At 45.7% G+C, this 22264-nt stretch overlaps 1 protein-coding gene across 2 annotated transcripts in view; it reads right to left on the bottom strand.

Annotated features, from left to right (window-relative positions):
• Positions 1–17910: 17910 nt before the first annotated feature.
• Positions 17911–22264, bottom strand: part of Snx19 (sorting nexin 19) — a 35896-nt gene continuing 31542 nt past the window's right edge. For both annotated transcript variants that reach the window (XM_057766975.1, XM_057766974.1), the window contains exon 11: positions 17911–21302. In XM_057766975.1, the coding sequence (XP_057622958.1) occupies positions 21170–21302 (133 nt within the window). In that variant the 3' untranslated portion in view covers positions 17911–21169. The remainder of the gene's footprint in view (positions 21303–22264) is intronic.

Here is a 22264-nt window from a genome sequence, read left to right as displayed (position 1 = left end):
GAAGTGGAGTCTCTTCATTCCAATACCACACTTCACACCTGGGGGCTAGGGACATGGCTCCCTGTTTTAAAAGGGCTTGCTGCTCTTTCCAAGTACCAGAGTTTGCTTCTGTTGAGCGGCACACACCCTCCTATAAAAGATACAGAGGATCTGCTACCACCATCTGGCTCTATGAGACCTGCACATGTTTTACACACACACACACACACACACACACACACACACACGTGTGTGTGTGTGAAAATTTTTTAAAAAAAGCACATCTAGACACTATATTTTCAGAAGCATTTCCCATGCTCTCCTCAACAACTGTGTGAACAGTTTGAAGAGAATTGGAACCATACAAAAATGTAAAGATGCCAAATGATTCAGATGTAGTAACGCTGGGTTTTGGCCTTAGGTCCTATAAGTGGAAGCCACTGACCAGCGACCTACAGGGCACATAGGTGTCTGTCATCTCAGAGGTGAGGCACATATTCCATGGGGAAAGACAGAGAGAGTGGTCTATTGATATCCTGTCCGTCTTCCAAAGCAGAGGCCATGGGTCCTGTCATCATGGAGAGGCCCTCCTTACAGTATTCTACCCTGAGCAGAGCTGCTGCATAGTTATTTGTGGGCTTTCTTCTGGCTATTATGCTGTAAAGAGGATAAACTAAAAATTGAGGATGCTTCCTCTACAACAAGCATGGTACTGAGCAGCTGTGGGCTCACCAATGCTGCCACTGGCACACCCTGCACCACCCACAGCGGGCACAATCGTTTCCAAGTATTCCAGTATTCTCTCGTCTCCTCAGGACTCCTATGATTCCAAGTTCACCCTGCCCTTAAATAACTTCTATCTTCTACAAAGAAGCTGAAGCGTTTATCTTTAGATGCCCATATATTATTTCTACTCAGGAAGATACAGGTGAAGGAGCACGGAGATCCAAGTTCTGTGCCCTAGTATCTAATACCTGTGATCTGCTTCCACCTCTGGTCATGTACATCTGTGAGACCTGGAGCTTATTGCTTTGTTGAGCAAAAAACCACAGCAATGACTACCATAAAAGGATGCTGTGCAGTTCAGCTGGGGACGTGGATGAGACTGGGGACGTGCTCATCACTGTCACTTGGGGACTTAAGCTAATGGGGCAGACATTATCTCCAAGGTTTCCAGCTGGGTGAGCCAAAAGGAAAAGAGCTCTGAAGGGTGTCTCCTTAGCACCCTGGGTGGGTGGCAGGATCACCTATCCTGATTGGCTGGAACTAGTTGCATGGTACCATCCAACAGTAAAGGTCTGGACAGTACACTTCTCATGGTGCCAGGAAAGCAGAGGGCTGGGGATATTTGGAATGTTATCCAGCATGCTAAGTACTTAGCACCATGGCTGGCAATGCTCTGAGCACTCGCTTCATGCTTGCTACACATTTGTTCAGATCTTCTATCTACAAAGCATCATATAGGTATTGTTTTAATCTATTTAGAAGTGTTGCTGGATAGTAACTCATTGATGTATTATGTGCTCTCTTTTAGAAGTCCCTAACCCTAACAGAAGATTCCTTTTTGTTTTGTTTTGTTTCTGGGTTTTTTTTTTTTTTTTTTGAGACAGGATTTCCCTCTGTAGCCCCTTGCTGTTCTGAAACTCGCTCTGTAGACCAGGCTGTCCTCAAACTCACAGAGATCTGCCTGCCTCTGCCTCCCGAATGCTGGGATTAAAGGCGTGCACCATCATCATTCAGCCAAAAGAACCTTAAATGTATGATGTTAAAACTCAAGAAAGGCATCTTGGCCGGAGGTTGGAAAGACTGTGGGGGTTTTCTGGAGAAGGAACCACCTGAAGTGGGTTGGAACATCTGAGCACTTGGTAAGAAGCAGCCAGGGCGTATTTTAACACACAGCACAGTGGTGTTTACAGTTTCCCAGCCTGTGGGTGCTTTTAGTACTTGCCCATTTGTTTGCTGATTTGCTGAATTACCGAGTGTGTATATGTACTAGGCACTTGGGTATTATCATTGAAGCAAATGAAGATGTTGGTGTTAATAAAGCTTGAGTTTTGGTAAGAGTAGAACAGTGCTGGGCAGTGGTAGCACACGCCTTTAATCCCAACACTCAGGAGGCAGAAGCAGGCAGATCTTTGTGAGTTTGAGGCCAACCTGGTCTACAAGAACTAGTTCTAGGACAGGCTTCGAAACCTGCAGAGTAATTCGTCTCAAAAAACCAAAAGGAAAAGAAGAAAATAGTTAAATAGTAGGAAGAGTAGGAGATGAGGTGTTAGGGACTGATTGGCCCTCATTCTTTTGTTGTTTCGCCACTCTTTGGAGCAGGCAATATAACAAGTGTCTATGAAGATGTGCTGCAGAATTAGTTGGCCTGGGTTTGAGTCCTGCCTTGTCCTTTTGTTACAGTGATGTTCAAGTTACTTTAGTTTGAAGCATCTGTGTCTCCATCTACAAGTGCGTAAATATGGGTGGAAAATTCATAGCAATCTTGGAGAGGACAGAGTTTACTATGAAGAGCAATGCAGCCAGCGCCTGACACATTGTAAACCATTTTGGATGTTAGTACTTTTGTCAGGGAAAGCTTTCCATCTCTTGAATTACACACTGTTTTCGGTTGGTGGTGAGACCTGAGATCCTCTCAAGTTCCTTAGGTTCTTCTCCCTACAAGGTCTTTGAGGAAATCCACAGCAAATGTACATGTGATCTTGTGGACTCCGGCTTGCCATTTGTTCCATAGTATTCTTCCTGATCTGCCCCAAGCACAGCTTATCATCTTCCCAGTGAAGGTTAACGTGGCGTCCTCTGTCTTTACTGGATTTCTGTTTGCCACACTGGTGGGTTTTGTTCTTTCCTGGAACTTGGTGCACCACTTCGATACACTTCACTGATTAAAAACATTCTCTCAATAAACTTCAACACACTGGCAAAGGGATCTCTGCCACAGAAACTCCCAAGAATAAAATCGCAGGCCTCTCTGTGTGGAGAGCAAGTATCTGGGAAAGCAGCCACTTTAACTAAGGCTGTACCAACTCATAGATGCTCCCGATGACCCTCCCTGCAGCCTTGCCATAGCACCCTCATACATGACCTTGTAAAACACACCTTCCCCATACTGTGGACCGGAAATCTGTGTCTTCCTCACATTCATATGCTGAAATTGAAGCCCCTCAGAGTGATGGGATTCGTGGGTGGACATGATTAGATCATGAGGGTGGAGCCCTCATAAGTGGGATTAGTGCCCTTGTAGAAGAGGCCAGGGTTTGTTTGCTCCTTCTGCCATGTGAGGACATAGCAAGAAGACAGCTGTACATACAGAAGTGGGTCCTCAGCAGACACTGAACCCCCAGCACCCCAGTCCTGACTTACAGGCTCTGGAACTGTGAGGGTGAACTTTGGTTTCCTGCCACATTTGACCTGATAGTACAGTGTCGGCTGTCACCAGTGCATACACTGGCATGTGTATGTGTGTGTGTGTGGGGGGGGGAGGTTAGAAAAGAAAGAACAGCTAGTGATTCTATGGCAGCATACGAATGTTGGCCCCTATCTTCCCTCCTGCGGGTCATATGGCATGGTGTCTCACATAGAATGTACTGATCGCTACAATGTACTGAGCGGGGGTGGTTGGGGGGGGTGAAAACACTTGGGAGGAAAGTTCAGAAGGGGCTGTTGTTCTGTCCTATGCTGGAGCCACTAACACAGCAAGGAGCAGCACGCTGGAGCACAAAGTCTTTCTCCAGGATGCATTTGTGGCATGTTCGGTTCCCCCTTTCTGAACCAATGTTATTGTTATTGGCAATAATTAGCTGTCCCTGGCTAGGGCTCAGGTTCCCTTCTCAAAACAAGGGACACCTTGTGAACCAGAATGGGACACCTCATGTGTGTGGAGGGCCACCATATAATCAGGCGAGACCGTCTAGATGAGAGCCAGCACCAACTCTCACCAGTAGGAAATCAACTAAACTCCGTAGATCTCAGTTCCTCCTCCATAAAACGGAAACCTAAGTTTTGATGAATAAATAACAACAGGTGCCTTTAGTTGACTTACTTATGCTGACTACTTATCTTACAATAAGGAATGTGTATATTGATCTGAGTGAGTCAACAGGGCTTTAATTCAAGATAGTAACAAATTGATATCATATACTACTGTTTTTCTTGTTAGAGAAATGGAGAGATGAGAAGGTAAGGGAAAGGAAGGGGAGGGAAGGGGAGGGAAAGGAAGGGGAGGGAAGGGGAGGGAAAGGAAGGGGAAGGAATGACTAGTGTTGACACCAAGTCAAGGTAAACCCCAACTCTCAGTGGATATAGATAGCCTCAGTGTCTTCTCCAGGTTTCCTATGCTCTTGTGAGCTACTCACGCTTCTGCACAAGAGCTTATGTTTATATAGTTGTAAAGGAATACATGTGCTGTGGACATCGTTGCTCTTTGTAACTGTACAAAGCTGCTGAGCAGGAAGCCTACTGGAGAAGTCTGCACACACCACCTGCTGCCCTCACCCTTCCGGTCCTTGGTCCTGATCCAACCACTTGCTTAGCTGTGCTCCTTCACATGAGAACCCTACCTCCTGTGCTGCCCACTTCTTCATGTCCTTATCTAAGAAGCCCTTCCCAAGGAAGCCCCTACTGCCTGACTCTGCCCTCTGCAGCTCCCAGATGGGTGATGTCTTTCTCCTAGTGCCTGGGGGTGACCTGGCACTGTGACTTGTCATCCCCTAGCGACTTCATCATGAACCCAGGATGTATTCAACAGAACCAAAGCTTAGCCCTTTTCCACCCCTGAATCCCAGACCACCTGACACTATAGATGTGTGTTGGATGCAGAGAAGGTAAATGAAGCTGTGTGGAGGAAGGGTAGAATGACCCCCAATTTCAGTCTCCTGACACAGTCAAATACGAGCCCAAGAAATGGTGCTCCTCAGACGCAGTTTGAATGGCTTCTTTTTCATGCCCAGCATTTGAGGCTGATGTGCTTCCCAGGGCGGTTGGTGACATTAATATGGGATAGGTGCGGCATCTCCTGGCGTCGCTCTCCCAAGGCTCTCTACACACAAAAGCGCTGCCCTCAGGTTAGGTCTCACAGCTCCATGACTGAAGCAACAGCACCACCCGCTGGTCTCAGTGCCACAGCGTGCGTTCTGGCTTGGGTAATCTTGGGTGCCCTCTTGTGGACTTTTGGAAGATGAGACAGAGTGACTTGGTGACTGGAGAACCTCCCGTCGGATGTCTGACTTTGCAGGACTGATGTAAACGAAAGCATAGAGATTAAGGCTTTGCTACAACTTCAGTGCGGAGGGTCAGAGGCGTAGATATATCGAGTTTCCAGGCACACTCCTCCAGGCGGCAGATACAGCAGTGGAAACGGTGCTGATGGAGAGGAAAGAGCCGTGGAGTATGATGAGGAGGAGGGGGGAGGGGTTAAAACACTAGGGAGGAAAGTTCAGAAGGGGCTGTTGTTCTGTCCTATGCTGGAGGCACTAACACCAGCAAGGAGCAGCATGCTGGAGCACAAAGCCTTTCTCCAGCATGCATTCATGGCATGTTCGGTTCCCCCTTTCTGAACCGATGGGCCCTCTGTGTTATTGGCAATAATTAGCTGTCCTTGGCTAGGGCTCAGCCTCAGCTCCTGTGTCAGCCATATAAGAATCTCAGTGTCTTGGGGACATGAGCTAGGCTTGAAATATATTTCCCTGAAAGGCTTATTTTGTTTGGAGACAAGTCTCATACCCATCTGTCCTGCCAAGAAGTGACCGTTGGTGTTCATTGCTGTCAAACACAGTCTTCCCAGGAAAGTGGCAGGCAGCTGCCCTTGAAGGCCTGCTAGAAGAGAAGGTCTTGCCTTGGTAGGACTTCAAAACAACACCAGAAACACTAGGGGATGGCTGTTGGCTGTGCAGCAGAACCAGTCATGCTCAGGTTTCCCTGAATAGGGCTCGGCTACCTGAAGTGTTCCCCACCAGCATCTCATAGGTGCTTGGAGAGACCAAACGGAGACCAATGACCATAAGTACAACTTAGTTTTGGATATATGTTTGGCTTTCCCCTTTATTCTGAATGCACTCAGGCCTCTGAGGTCTTGCTGAACAGGAAGTAAGGAAGAATAATGAAACAGTATCCTGGCAGTATTTGTCTTCGGGAGGCATAACTTTACGGGAACAACCACATAGCATGGTGACCCCAGAAACAGAAGCATACTATATATTTAAAAATTACACAGATTATATATTTTAAGTGCTCTCATTGCAAAAGGTAATGTTAGGGACTATATATATATATATATATATATATATATATCATATCAAAATTTATCTGGTTATCAATTCATACACATATCATAATGTAATGCTTTTTATTCCTTAAAACATTAATTTTAATTTACAATTTAAAAGTTTGCAAAATGTAGCCTGACAGACTGTATGTCAATATGACATGCTCTCATTTAAATCAACTGCCGGTGAGTATTGTGAAGGGAACTCGGCAGGTCAGTATCACAGGCATGAAGGATGCTGTTAGACAGAATGGCCAGGTCTCTGAGAAGGTGGCAGTGAGGTAGAAACAGCAGAGTGGGGGAATGAGCCGCCGGACATCGAGGGAAGATTGTTCCAGATAAAGGACTGATTCAGGGACATGCTTAGTGTGCTTAAAGAAGATAAGGAAACTGGGGAGCGCTGGGAAGTGAGCCTATATCCAGGCATCAGTCTCAGACTTTGATGCTAAGAAGCAAATAGTCACCGAGATGCAGAAGCACTCCTGAATTGGTGTAGTGAGCCAGCTTGGCTCTAAGAATCCTTGTGTCCCTCGTCTGTACTGGAGGATGCCCTAAAGGACATGCACTAACTACATACAAGAGGCAGGCACTGATGGTGGTGGAAGGTGTGAGCTAAGCATTCAATGCATATTCAAGGACTGGGGACTTACAACTCGGAGGTGGCATTTGTCTAGCACCTGTGAGATCCTTTCGGGAGCGGGAGAGGGTGGCACTTGAAAGTACTGGTTCTGAAGGAGTTCTGGAGTTGGGGAGGAGCCTGGGGTACTCAAGCATGTCTGGATAAGCGGGGCGGGGGGCGTTTAAGCTGAATCTTGTGACAAGAGCTCATGAAGTTAAGGAAGGGAAGAGGGAGTGTGGTCTAGTTGACAAAGAAGCCAAACTGTCTCCTAACCAAGTAATGGGACCCAAAGGTGGGGCATCAGACTAAGGAGGAAGGAAGCAGGAAGGTCCCCTCTTTCCAAGGGCACATAAGAAGCTTTGCCCCTTAATTTAAAGTTGCATCTGGGGTCAAAATGACCAGGACTCTGGTGCTATTATTTGCAGAGAGGGTAATGGGTTCCCCAGAGGCTTCATCATCTCCAAGTGCTGAAAGGGATGGTTACCTCATAGGCCAGAGGACCTACTTGCCCTTGAGTCAAGCAACCCTGTCCCTGGGGCTGTCTGCTGAAGGATGGAGGCTTAACATTATCCGAGTGCATGTCTTTCACCATGTGAATGGCTGTCTTTGCATTCTGTCCAAGACTTCAGGTGACTCGGGATCTTACGACCAGGGATCATCTGACAACCGATGTGGCTACCATAAATGAGTATGCCCCAATCCTATCTCCACTTCCAGGGATGATGACGCCCAAAATTTCAACTCCTTAGAGCACAGATGGGGGTGTGGGGCAGTGGACTGTGTTCCCCGAGAACTGTAGAAGTGGCAAGTGTCCACGGTCGAGTGCTAGGCCCTGCCTGCCAGCAGCACTCTGGTGTCCACCTGATGCCACCATCTATGAGATAATGTCTCTCCATTTTGGGATGGTGACATAGTTACATCAGATCTCAGTGGCCAGTGCTCACATTCCAGTGGAGACTCGTGTGACAGCAGAGAAACCTGAGCTCAGAAGGACATTCTCAGGCTCAAGAATCACAAACCCGACAAGGAAAGGAGACTGATCAGAAAACAACAGCATTTGGGTTATTTTAATGCCTGGATTTGAACCGCCCTTTACTCGGAGCCCCTCTGCCGCAGGGCTTGGTGCCAGGTGACACTGGCAAATGACTTGAGGACAAGGTTACATTTAATGGCAGTTCACCGCAAGGTGTACAGACACTGCTGGGAGCAGAAGCCTGGTTTGGCTTGGTTTTCTGTGCTCAGTGTGGAGTTGACAAATGGGTGTGGCCCACACTCTGGGTTTTTGCAACAGATGGCAATGCTGTGATGCAAGGAGAATGAGCCCCTCCCTCCCCTGTGTCTAGGTCCTGAACACCCCCACCCCCGAGCTTAGGCACTAGGGTATTGAATGCATCTAGGCACGGTCTTTGATCACTCTAAATTTGCAACAGAGAGAGGAACTTCTTTGAGAGGTCCCGGTCAGCCAATCAGTCAATTCTCGGCAGGAAATATGCCTGTGTCTGCTATCTACCAAGCGTTTTGTCAGGTGCAGTGAGAGGAGGACCCTCTGTACTCCATGTAGTCTAGATCCTCAGGGAGAACACACTTATGGAATGGAGACAAGAGACACACTTAGGAAAAGACAAACCCTCAGAAATTCAAATGGTCTGCAGCTCTGCAATGGAAACATGGCCTGAGAAAATGTCAGGGACAGGGCCAACAGTTAGTACACAGCTGTAGCAATGAGTTACAAGACTCCTTTCCCAGAGATATGGGATTCCCCTGTGTATGCTGTGAATATGTTTTATTGCCATTGGTCAATAAAGAAGTTGGTTTTGGCCAATGGCTTAACAGAGTAAAGCCAGGTGGGAAATCCGAATAGAGATGTAGGGAGAGCCAGAGAGATGCCATGTAGTTGCTGCAGGAGACAGACTATGGATGTAAACTTACTGATAGACCACAAACACATGGCGATACACAGATTAATAGAAATGGGTTCATTTAAGATATAAGTGCTACCTAGAAATATGCATAAGCTAATAGGCCAAGCAGTGTTTTAATTAATACAGTTTCTGTGTGCTTATTTTGGGTTTGGGCATCTGGGAAATAAACGAGTAGCCTCTGCTAACAGTCTATGTTCAGCTGACAGTCTTATGGAAAGAGAGCGCCTAACTTGTCATCTAAAAATCTGAAGTTGGCTCCTGTGCAGAGCCGTGAATGGTCATGCAACAAATGAGTGTGGCCCAGAAACCTTGATACTGGACCTATGGAGCAGAAAGCCCATGGGTGGAACTGTTCTTCCCTGGAAGGCAGAGGCTGAGATTGACATCTACATGTTACAATGAACATTGGTACAGGGAAGCAGGAACATCTATCACTGCACTGGAGGCCAGAAGGCTAAGGTCCCAGGCTTAGTTTTTCCAATTATAATGATGGATGCATATTACACAGTGGGGTAGATGCTGTCCTTAGGTGCACTGACTGGCTGAAATCTCCTGCCTGTCTGTCTCTCTGAGAAAGCACCATGCTTATTCCCATTTCACAGATAAAGAATCTAAGGCACAGTTTCTACACCATTGACCCGTGGATCCACTGGCAGAGTTGGAGTGCCCCTTGGCTATCTGTTGGCATAGCCCAGTCAAGTCTGCAATCCCCGTCCAGTGGGAGAGCAAGCCTGGGCCAAATATCAACTGCCTTTCGGGTTTATTTATGATCAAATGAGGACATGGCTAACTCCAAGTTACCCAAGATGTTGCTAAGAGTTAAGTTGGATAATGGACAGACATAGCATGAATCAGGAAACCCCATGCACATGTGAAGTTTATTCCTCAGGAGAATGCTTCAAAGATAAAATGAGATGAATACGGGGTACAAAATAAAGGTGTGAGCCCCACTGATCCACACACACACCCTCCTGGGGAAGGTTAATTCGAGGCGAGGCCTTTCCATTTTATGAACATTTAATGGCATGACTTCTTCAGAATCCTGAATCACCTGGACTGCGCTAGGTTCAAAGAGGAAACATGCAGGAAAGAGCTCTTCCTTTGAGAAGGCTGGAAGAGCCAAGCCAAACCCATTCCTTTTACAGACACCCTTTCTCTCCTTCATCTTTCATTACGCTTCTCTTCTTCCTTCCCTGCACTGAGACTCACGCGAGCTTAAAGAAAACCTCCAAGGAAAGCCAAGCTGAACACAGCGGCCACTCATTCATCTCATGACATAGCTTGGAGGCCACCATCACAAACTGGTCTGGATCAGACTCTAATGATGTCATCAGGTGGGAAGAGGACTGTCTGTGGTTCCATCTAACCTCTTTGTATGCAAGAAATCAAAGACTAGGATGGTATGATGACCGGTCCACGGTACCCAGTACCCGTGACTAGATGCAGGTTACTTTAATGACAAAATAAAGCGTCCCTCCCCATTTCATTGCTTCCCTTCCAGAAGGGGTTGGGGTGGGTAGGAATTTATTAAAGAGTCATAGTGTGCTTTATGTCAGCCACAAAGCAGTACATGAGGGTTTGTTTTTCAGCTCATCTCTCGAATGGTTCATCTTTTCCTTGGTGCTGCCCGGAGAGCTGTATATGGATAAACTACAGGAGTCTCAGGGCTGCTGTTAATCACATCTTCCCGTGGCAAGACCATGCTTCCCCTTAAGTTTGAAACCAGTACCTGCTTACTGTGGTGGGTGATCCTGAGAGGAGGAAGAACCAGTGGGAGTTACTCATGATCAAAAAAAAAAAAATCTAAAAATCCCTTTGATCTAGGGGTTTGTTTAGGGATTGGGAGGTCAGTCTGGTACTGGCACAAAAATCTTCACCTTCTCTGAGCCCATCCAATTCTTCATGGTACCGAGGTCCTTTCACCCCAGCCAGATGGATATGTGCTTATGAGGTGATCGGAGTAAGAGTTGCCAGCCTGGGGTCCATTTCCACCTCACATCAGGCAGGCTGAGTCAAAGGCATTGGCCATAGGAGCCAGCCGGTTACTGTAGCCGCAGCCCAGGAGCTCACAAAGTTTCAGAAACAACCAAAGCTGTGGAACTCAATTGAGACCTCCTTCTGAGAGAAAGGTGAATGACCTCCCCTCCCCTGATATGTTTGCACAGCAGAAGAGAGTTCTGGGGGAGGCAAAGCCCGAGGCATCCCCGTTTGCTTGCTCAGAACAGGATGTTCTTGCTGTCTCTGGGTAGTTGAAGGGGACATGGGGGGAGGGGGCTCATATCTACAGGAAGCTGGGAAGAAAACTTCCAGAAGGCAGAGAGACTTCTAAGCTCACCGGAAGGAAAGAAAAGTGTTGTTCACTGAGAAAGATTATCAGACAACTTCATTTATTCATCAATCAATATTGCACAAAGTTTGCCAGCACCACCACTAGCCTGAGCGAGGGCTGAGGGGCGAGTCTGAGCACCCGAGAATTTGCTACGTGACAGAATATGTGAGGAGGAAAGTGGGAGCCAGGCACATTGTTCAATGCTGAGGAGACTGAATCAGGTTGCCTGAGGGGAGTTTACAGCCCAGATGGGAAGACAGTCGTGTAGACAGTCTGAAGGCAGACTCCAAGGAATCTGCAAGCTGGGTCCCTCTCCGGAAGTAAGTTGTGTGTGTTTCAAGCAGTTAACTGAAGAGAAACTCTCAAAGGGATCTCTTTATTTTCATAGTCCACCAGCAGATCCACAGGGGTGTAAGCAGAGCCGTGGCCAGGTACCAGGAACAACAGCGTTTTGGCTTTTTACATGTCACTTGGCTCTCCCCAGTCCTAAGTGGTCAGCTTTGTACTCGTATCTTTTGGAAAGTTTCTCAAGGAGGATGAACTTGTAGAAATAACTGGGGTGGGGGCAGGAATGGAAAGCAGTTTCGTCAGTGTTTCTAGAGGCTGTAGTGCCACACCCAGCACCAAAACAGTTCTCACAACAGAGAGCTCAACAGGTCATTAAAACCCCTTGGCTTTGGAATCTGAGGTAAAAACCAAGGGAAGCTGAACTCCAGGCCTGTGAGCAGGGCACACGATGGAGAAAGTTCATCAGAGTGTTTACCCTTAACCTTGGCAATGACGTTGATATCTCTGATAGAATATCAGCTGGGGAAATGAGGGCTATACTGTTAAGCGGATACCATGTAATTATCAAAAAGACATTAGGGTGTCCAAGTCAACCATGAAGAGAAGATAAGCTAAGAAAAAAATTAATTTGGGGGCTGTATGAGGCAAGGAGAAATGAGAGAGATAGGAGGAGCCTTTAAATTGTTTTTGCTGTTGTTATGATTTCTGTGTGCCTAGTTTTTAAGAATAGCACCTTCCCCTCAACTCTCCTAGGAATGAACATAGAGAAGGAACTGGACAAAGTGAACCATTGATTCAAGGCTGGCTACTAGGAAATAGACTAGACCAGGAAAATTTCTATCATTTGGAAAAATTCCACAGAAACCCTAACCCCATAAAGAACTCAGGTCATTTCGGCCTCACCGGCCCTTGCCTCAGTCTCTCCAGAATGCTGAAGAGGAGGACACAGTTCTGTGGCTAGCAAGCAGAAAGCTCATGGCCATGACTGCCGGATTCACTCGTGCGCATCATTCCTCTCTAATTTGCCCTATAAATGCATGTGCTCCCCACACGGCCGCATTTGTGCAGTCACACACTCTCTTTTCACGTTAGAACACAGAGTCTCTACCTCATCCAAATAGGCTGAGGAAGCTTCATGGGTCTTCACCCATATGCAAGACATTCAGAGTGGCTGGGGCAAGTCTGGTATTCATTATCCAGTGTTCTCCATTGGAATAAGTGGTTAATCCCAAGGAGGTTTACACTGGAGAATGACCAATCTGCCCCAGGGGTGAATACACAAGCAGTCTTGGCTCCATACAATTTTACATCATGTGTTGTGCAAATGTGCCCTGGAACAAGGAACAGGTCTTATTCCACGGCAGATGCACGCTTTATACAAGTGTATTCTAAACTATCTTCAACTCGAGCATTGAGGTGCTAGATTCCTTGTATGGGACCTGATACTGCCTTGACTCTTTGAACTTTTTTATTCCTCCACCTGCTCCTTGGTCTTTCCCACCATGGCCTGGAGGCTGCAGACTCAGAAACAGGTGACGATCTTGTCCCTATAGACCCTACCCAGGAGGCCTGATAGCTTGGGTCCCTTAGTTTTCATTCTGACATCAGCAGTCTCCTTTGATCTGGATGTGGATACATAGCTACAACAGCAAACACAGTATGGAAGGGAGCAGACATCCATCTTGTAAGGAATTTGTAGTATCCTTCCTTTAAAATGATCACTTCAGTTTGAGGTGACACCAAGACATTGCTTAGCTACAATTTGAGGTGTAAGGCAAGATTTTAAACTTGGAGCCAAAGGAACTCAAGGACAGAGTTAAGGAATTCAGATAGTGAGCAGAAGCAGGGGTCTTTATTGTCTCTTCTTGGCAGCAGCATTCCTTACAGTGAGATGTGAGAAGGCACTCAGTGTTTTCTTTAGGTAGACAACTTTCTCTGATCTTGGTGAAGTGAACTTAGTACAATTGAGGGTTTTTGTTTTATTTATTTATTTATTTAGGTGGGGGGGTGGCAGAACGGTAGCACATACATGTAATCCCAGTTCTGGGAGAAGAAGGCAGGAGGACCCCTGAAACTGTGGTCCAGGTCAGTTACGTGACCTTACTTATACTGCACACAGTATATCCTAAATTGTAAAAGTTCTTGTCTAGGAAATATAAGAATAGACTTTCGATATTTGATATTTGCTGTGAATAAGGACATAATAAGGTCTTAATAACGAATATTTGCCACCATCCTTTGTTTCTGCATTTATCTCTCATCTCTTGAAAATTACTTCTTTAGAATTAATTATTTTATATGTTATATCTTAGGGTTAATTGTACCAACTATGCCATATATTTATTATATTATATATATTTATTTTATACCAACTATATCATATATATGGCATAGTTGATATACATATAGTATTTATCGCCAGGTGGTGGTGGTGCACGCCTTTAATACCAGCACTTGGGAGGCAGAGGTAGGTGGATCTCTGTGAGTTCGAGGCCAACCTGGTCTACAAGAGCTAGTTCCAGAACAGGCTTCAAAGCTACAGAGAAACCCTGTCTCGAAAAACCAAAAAAAAAAAAAAAATTATTATATATATAAATATTTTATTTTATACCAACTTGCCATATATATGGCATAGTTGATATACATATATATGTGTGTGTGTGTATAGCATAGTTGGTACAAATGTGTATAAATACACACACACACACACAGACATACATCCAGCCATAAGAATATAATCGGAACAAAAGAGATACATGTGCTCACTGCCCTCAAATAACTATGGAAGATATTATATGTATGTGCCCTGACTGCAGAGGCAATGTAAACCCAGGGGTGGGGCAGCTTTGGCTATAAGATCACACAATGCTTATTGGAGAATTTTAATGGATCCTGCTGGTAGAAGGGAAGTCACATGCTCATAGGAACGGGGACAGTAATCAGATAATCTCCCTAGTGGAAACAAAAACAAGATCAGGGGGCAGAGGCTGGAAAGAATCAGGAAAGAGCATGGTTGTTTGGGGCAGAATGCTAACCCCAAGATTTCTGTAAAGCTTTCTTTCCTAAGCCCCTACCCCAACCATCTCCATATTAGATTCTACCCCTACTGTGACTCTGCCAGTAACCCAGGAGGCCTCAATGAAAAATGCCTTCTCACTACTGAGAAGGAGCTAGCCTGCTCTCACATTGCTGCGGCTGGATTTGGCAGGAGTTGTCCTTATATAAGATTCGAACTCTAGAAGAGATTTCCCTCCCTAAGAAGGTCTATTTCTCTTGGTGGTCAGATATAGGGCGCAGGCACTTTGCACATAGCCATGAGGACAGGATGGCTCCACAGCAAGGGGGTCAGTGGACTGGTACAGGTCTCCAGGCTCAAGTTAACCCATATAGGCAGGCCAGAGTCTCTCTCTCTCTCTCTCTCTCTCTCTCTCTCTCTCTCTCTCTCTCTCTCTCTCTCTCTCTCTCTCTCTCTCTTTCTTCTTTCGAGACAGGATTTCTCTGTAACTTTGGAGCCTGTCCTGGAACTAGCTCTTGTAGACCAGGCTGGCCTTGAACTCAGAGATCTGCCTGCCTCTGCCTCCTGAGTGCTGGGATTAAAGATATGAGCCACCACCACCTGGCCAAGTCTCTCTCTTTTTAACATTTTATTTTTAATTATGTATATGTATGTCAGTGTTTGGGGGTGTATGTGCATGTGACTGTAGTTATCTCGGAGTCCAGAAGAGACCATCAGATCCCTTGGATCTACAGTCACAGGTGCTGGCAAGCTGCACAGTCAGAGCACTGCAAACTGAACTCGGTCCTCTGGAAGAGCCGCAAGCATTCTTAACCCCTGGGCCATTTCTCTAAGCCGTTAGGCTCTTTATTCATTCTCAGAGACTTCTGTGCTTGGTTTTCACCCTTACGAACTAAAGTTTCCGAGTAATCATAGCCAATTCTCCCTTGCATGTAACAACGGTGTGCAGCGGTGACTTGGAGTAAGGGAGGAGAACCAGGTGTGGGCTACTCACAGTCATATGGTCAACCACTGAGGCACTTTAATCCTACAACTAGCTTGTATTCCCTAAGCAAACACTTACTGGTGACCTGGGTCTACTTTGGGTGAAGTAGATAATGTTACTTTAGGAAATGGTTTTTGGCTGGGTATGGTACTTACAGTCACTGCACTTTAGAGATACAGGAGGAAGTGTCACAAGTTCAAAACTAGCCTAAGCTACATAAAGATGCTGTCTCAAGAAGCAAGCTATGCTCTCTACATTTTGATTTGGATTCGGTTCTTCCTTTTTCCTTCATTCATCCCTCCCAACCCACAACCATCCACACTTCAGAACCCGTAACACTGACTTCTCTAGACACACCTGCCGGGAAAGGCAGAATGGTGGGGGGGAGTCTTTGGAGAAATCCAATGTCACTTTGGTGAGGAGTCATCACAAGCCCTTCTCTTCCTCCTGCTGCATGCCTGCTCTGTGTCCAAAGCAGCAGAGTTGACAGGGACCTTTGGACTAGACACAGGTGAGAAGTGACTGGGGAGACAGCAGGAAGCCGCGGTTAGTGTGAAAGCAGCTCATATATCCGCCACGTGAGTTGGCCCCCATGGTTTCTCTGCCACCTCTGAGCGGGATCTGCTCTTTCATTGATACCACCTCACCACAGGAATAGGTCCTAATGAGTTTCACTTGTTTCTTTCTTGGTGCTTGAACTTACTTTTGGGTTTAGATTTTAAAATTATGTGTGTTTGTGGATATCTGTTTATGTGTGTGTGTGTGTGTGTGTGTGTGTGTGTGTGTGTGTATGGGAGGGTGCCAGCAGAGTCCAAACGACACTATTGAATCTCCTGGAGTTGTGTAAAAGGCAGTTTGTGAGTCGCCTGATACGGATGCTGGAAACTGATCTCTCTGCAAGAACAGTACTCAATTGCTAGGCCATCTCTGCATTGCCCTGGGCTTATTCAAAAAGACACACAGTGTTATCTCTATGCAATGGGAGCTTTCAGGTAAGGCTCAGGATGTAGAACGATGCCCGGGACAACACCTCCCCCAGGATGCTCTCCTGAGGAAACCCATTTTTTCCTGTAGCAGTATCTCACCTCAAAGTAATGATACAGGTTTGCTAGCTGAACTTCACCCTTCAATGGTTTTATTCTCTTTTCCACAAAGGCAGTGAGAATGACTGTCCTGTGATTTCTGTTATTTCCAGTGGAAAGGAAAGAGAGGAGGCCAATTTATGGTAGAGTTGTCCAGCTGGGCCTTCAACTACAAAAGCACCATAGTTCCTCTCCTTGCCAATGACCAGCTCTTCCCTGGTGCCCACCCCTTTCCTATCCTGGACAGGCGAGCCTTCAGCTGGAAGAAAAGTCATATTGCTGTGGTAGAAAGGACATGTGCTGGGTGGTGTCCCTAAAGAAAGCCTTTCCACCTGTCTCCTCAATAAAGGAGTGGTAAGTATGTCATCAACATCACATAGCAAGGCATTTGTATTTTTACTGGGTTCCATCCCAGACTATCAAGTCAAATCTTGCCTTTTTTTTTCTTTTTTTACAGGATTGCAGGTGAATTGCAGACATAGCAGTTTGGTAGCACTCTTGTAACTCACTGGACTGGGTCTGAAAACTACCGCTCAAGGATCAAGTCTGGCCAGCTGCCCGTGTTTTTAATTCACACTTTGCTGGAACACGGCTTCCCTTATTTATGGATTGTTGGTGGCTGTTTTCACGACCATAGAGGAATTGAGTGGCTACAGCTGAGGATGCAGTCACAGTGCCTGAAGCATTTGCGTTCGATCTTTTTATAGGAGCCCTCTGGCTACTGCATCAGGCTAGAGACTTCTCAAAAACTGAGAACCTGGTCAGATTTTGCTGTGTAAGACAAGAAGGCAGCTGAGGACTGGGAGCATTAGTATTGAGTAAGTAGTGAGTGGTCTGTAGTGTGCTCCAAGAGACTGATGGGATTTGGATCCAGGCTCTGTCACTTCCTTGCAAGTAATTGATGTGTCATGTGTCACTTATGTGTCATGCTCCACATCTATAAAGCAGCAACATGGCAGAACTTACCTCATGGTGTTGATTACTGGGACAAATGATAATATATGCAAATGACAGCAAATGACCTCAACAAAAGGCAACTTCCATGGGAGACTGATGGGCAGAATGAATCCCTACGGAGACAATGTCTATCAACACACACTCATTGTTTATTCCTTGAAAAACTCTTCTTTTATCTGTCTGACTTTCATTTAGTACTTGTTGTATCCTTGGGAGTAAGTACTGTAAGCCAACCATTTTTAATGTGTGCGATCCAGCAATGAGGGTGGGGCAATGAGCGAGACGATTCCTGGAGGAGTTCCTGAATGGATCCCTCATTCTCTGAAAGCGATGCCCTACCTTTCAGACAGTAGGTCTGGATGGGGTGTCAGGAAGCACAGTTAGCATGGACTAGGGTGTCTTAGGACAGACCTAAAACATTTAGGATGGAAGAGCAGAAAAACAAACAACAACAATAACAAAAACAGCTCTTGTGAGGTCTCAAAGTTGTTGAAACAGTGAACCTCTGGAACATTTACTTACGCACTGGCTTTATGGAAGAAAATACAATGTTCCTAGCAACTTAATTCCTATCCAGAACACCCTAACTCATATATCCAGGGACTATGTTTATACACTGTCACCCCATCTAGGATCCAACAAAAAAATAAACGGGCGGAGCAAGGCAAAGCAGGACTCAAGAAGATCTGGGTGATACACATCAAGGCACAGTGAAGCAGCACTCCACAGTGAGGCAGGCAATTGTTACATGTGAGTGCAAGCACATCAGAAATTGGAACCTTATGTACTGCTTGTAGAAATGTAGCTGCTACACAGGACAGAATTTTAATCACAATGAAAATACAATGATTATATAGCCTAGCAATCTTACTTTTGGGTACTTTTATCTAAAAGTATAGAATGCAGGGTTCCACAGAAGTACTTGCACTGCTATTTTCCATTGTATTTGCAATAACCAAGAAATGAAAGCTGCCTAAATGTCCATCACTGGATGAATAGATGAAGAAAATGTGGCGTATCCATAAAACAGAACATTGTTGAGTCTAAAAGAGATTGTTTTCACATGCTATTACACAGATGAACCAGAAGCCACAATGCTAAGTGAAATAAGTCAGCCATAGGGCACACACTGCACAACTCCACTCAACTGAAGTGAGATTCACACACACAGAAAGTGGAATGGTGACCATTCAATCCACCACAACAACCAGCAAGGCTGGGAGAGATTGCTTTCCACAGAGTATAAAGCTAGTTACGCATCATGGAAATCTTTAGCGATGTGGTGTACAACAGTGTTTATAGGCAAAACTCCATGGCACCTCTATAACAAAAAGTCATGTTGTTTGTTGGAAACTTCAAAATGGAAGTCAGGGTAACTTCTGCTAATATTAAATTTGTACATGTTCCTATGCTCAGATCTGGGAGTGCATTTTCCTTCTAGATTCTATAAAACTTAATCCAATATCTTGAAAAAAATTGTGGGCTATTATAACTATATAATATTATATAATTAAATATAGTTTTCTTGCACTTCAATAAATAACGTTAAGGATCACATTTAGAGTCTGACAGAAAGAGCTCAGTATCCTTCCATCCTTCATATTTTTACTAGATACATCATCAAGACAGAAAGTGTTGGTCTTATTTCAGATATTAATATTTTGAATTAATGAGTAAACGTAGTCATAAAAAAGCCAGAGCAAAACAAACAGCAAACAAAAAGGAGAGAAACGCAGCAGGCCAGTGTGGACTCAGTTCTTCCCTGCTTTTCATTCTCCTAACCTGAGCCTCAGCCTGACTCTCGGGCTCTTCCACACGCTGATGATCACGTGGCCTGACCACGGCACCCAAACCTACCTAGCAGGTCTTTTTCAAAGCCATATGGGTTCTAATGATCTCCCTAGTTATCTTTATCATTTTCCTCTTGAGGAAAGCTTATCTTCTGGGGCAGGTGGGTCTCTTACATAAAATAAAATGCAAGGAAGTTCTCCAGGTTGCATGCATGAAAAGATCCCTTAGACTCCACTGCAATAGGGAACTCATGGTGTACTGGGCTACTGACAGGTTTACGCATGTGTGAAAGGGCTGATAGAAGATTCAAAGTGACACAGGTGACTATGGACATGTGGAGGGCTGGGTGTGGGCAGTGCAGAGTTCCAGAAATCAGGACTGATCACTCCACCAAAAGAGAAGAAAGTGGTCCTTACTGCAGGAGCAGATCTTAGGAGAACCCTGGAACCATATCCTGCAAGGCACTCAGAGGACAGCATGTTGAGTTTCCTCTGCCTCTAAGGGCCAAAGGGCTCTGGAGCCATCAAGTCATGCTTCAAGGACAGAAGAGGCCATGAAACTTTATCTTACCCACCTCTTGCTTTTCGGCAAGGGTAGCAGCCCAAGCCTCCCAGTCACATCAGAGAGTGATGTGCAGTGATAAGCCTCTCAGGGCACGACCCTTTTCTATGAACAACTTAATTGTGTGCTCATTACAAACTTCAGAGTCTGCTAAACCTTGATGCTGGCTCTTGATGCCTCACCCCATTCTCATCAGCCTTCCTCCAAGGCCCCATCCATGTGGATTCTAATGAGCTGGGGGTTGGGTATGGTCTCTCATTGGTACCATGTGGATGCCAGCGACTCATAAGCATTTATTGGAAGTAGCATTTCTCTTGTGACTCCAACTCCCTTTTCTTCTAACAGTTCCTCTGAGTTGTTCCATTTTTCCAATGGACGCAGAACACTTCTGCCTTCATTGCTGGGCTCATAAGGATTAATTAAGGAATGGGAAATAAAATCTATATCCTGCAAGTTTGCTATATTATGTGTTCAGAATAAACGATTCTTGGCCAAAGTCTTGTGAGGGGATTCCCACTTAACCCAACTGCTGTTCTTTGTACACCCTCAGTCATGGAACAAGTACTTTCCCTTCTCTTTGGAAAAACTGAGGCTGAATATATAACTTGTCATGCAATTCTGTTAGGATAGAGGGAAACTTACAAACCTGAAACTCATTTGCTCTTGGGTAGGAGAGCTAAGAAAATCTGTAGTGTAAACCCTTGCAGGAAAGGGTGTGAAGGGTGGGGTGGATTTACCAGAAGTTTGTGTGCTCTGAAGCCTTCTGGACAGGAAAAGTATAGCCACCCAAGGAAGCAGCATTCCTGACATCCCCTAAAAGGCCACTGTGTGAGAAAACAGCCAAAGAGCAAGAAGTCCCTTGAGACATACTTTCCTTCCCTCTTCTGGAATCACCACAGCACTAGGCAGGGCAAAGGAGTGATCCCGAGCAAACGTTTAGTTTCCAGGTGGGAAGAGAGAGCTCAGGAGACTGTTTCTCCTCCTAGGAAATCTGGCTATAGTTTTCCTATACTACCCAGTGCTTGTGCATTTGTGGATTAGGTGCACACATGCACAGGGCCATGCTGTTGGTAAACCATGATGGTGAGAAGGCAAAGGAGAAGTCTCTGCTTCACAGCGTCCTTTCCCAAAGAAACAAGACCTCCTCATCAGCAGCAATCCGCATGCCATAAGACTATGGAAACAGATATGCATGCAATTGGGTTACTGATTCCCATCACCTGTTACTAAGAGAGATCTGGCAGGAGAATCGAGCCCCTGAGATGGAGGCTAGTTAAGGTAGCTTAGCTCCAGAGGGCACAGATATCTTAATCGGTCTCTGGGTAGTGAAAGCTCTCTTTTTCAAGCCTTTGAGGACGGTGTGAATGACTCCTAGCTAAGTAGAGACAGCCATTCTCTTGAGGCTGCCCGTGGAATCTGAGGCAGAGGTTGTTGGGGCCGGCTCCTCAACGGTGTCACTGAGGTCCAAGAACTCCAGGATGATGTCTCCAAGGCAGTAAATCAAATGTCTGAAAGAAATGGATAGAACCAACTGAGAAGAGTGCCTGCCTCATATAGCTCTCGTCTTAGAACTCTAAGATGCTTCAACTGTTACCAGCAGCTGCAAAGTCTGTAGCACAGCTGCCATGGAATCAGTGCTTACTGCACTACTGAAATCTACAGCTCAACAAAGACAAGAACAGTACTGGAGACCAAACTGTACAAAACCACATTCTCTGCACAGTGGCATCAGCACGCATCACTACTCTGCAGAACTTGGGAAGAACTGTTGTACTGTCATTCTCTGCACAGCTACGTCAGCACGCCAGCACTACTCTGCAGAACTGCTCTTCTGTTGGGAAGAACTGTTGGGATGTCACTACCGCTGACTGTTGCTTCTGATGATGGATCACAGTGAATTTACTCTCTATGAACTGAGTCCTTGAGTCTGAGAGTTGAGAACTTAGACACTGATGGAGGCTTGAGAAGGCAGGTGCTAGGGGATATGATACTTTCTCAAAGCTGTCCCGCCTTAGAGATTGGATCTATCTCTTGAAATGTTCTAGGTTCTAGTCCTTTTATATGATGCAACCCTATCTATGTCCCACTAAACAATGACAATTTCTGATCTCAGTACTAATCACAGCTTTGCTGTGAAGCTGGGAACCTGTGCTGAAAGACAGCACGTAGCCTGAGCAGGTCAGGGCATACTCTTGACATAGGAACTGACAAATGTTGGGGAAAACCATTGAGCACACTTCCTCAGCACAGTGCTGAAGTGCTGAAGTAATTGTGTAAAGTGGCATTTTATGGAATTTAGTCACAAGGACTGCTCTTGCCTGGCGGTTAGCAGAGCACTTTTAGCAGCTCTTGCTGGGGTCTGCACTGAGTTCTTCCAGACACAAACAGTGACTAGTCCCACAGCAGCCTTCTACCACCAAGTCACTGCTCAGAAGCTGGCAGCACGGCTTTCACTGAGTGTGTGTAGAAT

The sequence above is a fragment of the Chionomys nivalis genome, chromosome 4 (genome assembly GCF_950005125.1).
Source record: "Chionomys nivalis chromosome 4, mChiNiv1.1, whole genome shotgun sequence".
Classification (NCBI taxonomy): Eukaryota; Metazoa; Chordata; class Mammalia; order Rodentia; family Cricetidae; genus Chionomys; species Chionomys nivalis.
This window is presented reverse-complemented; position numbering and strand designations above follow the sequence as displayed.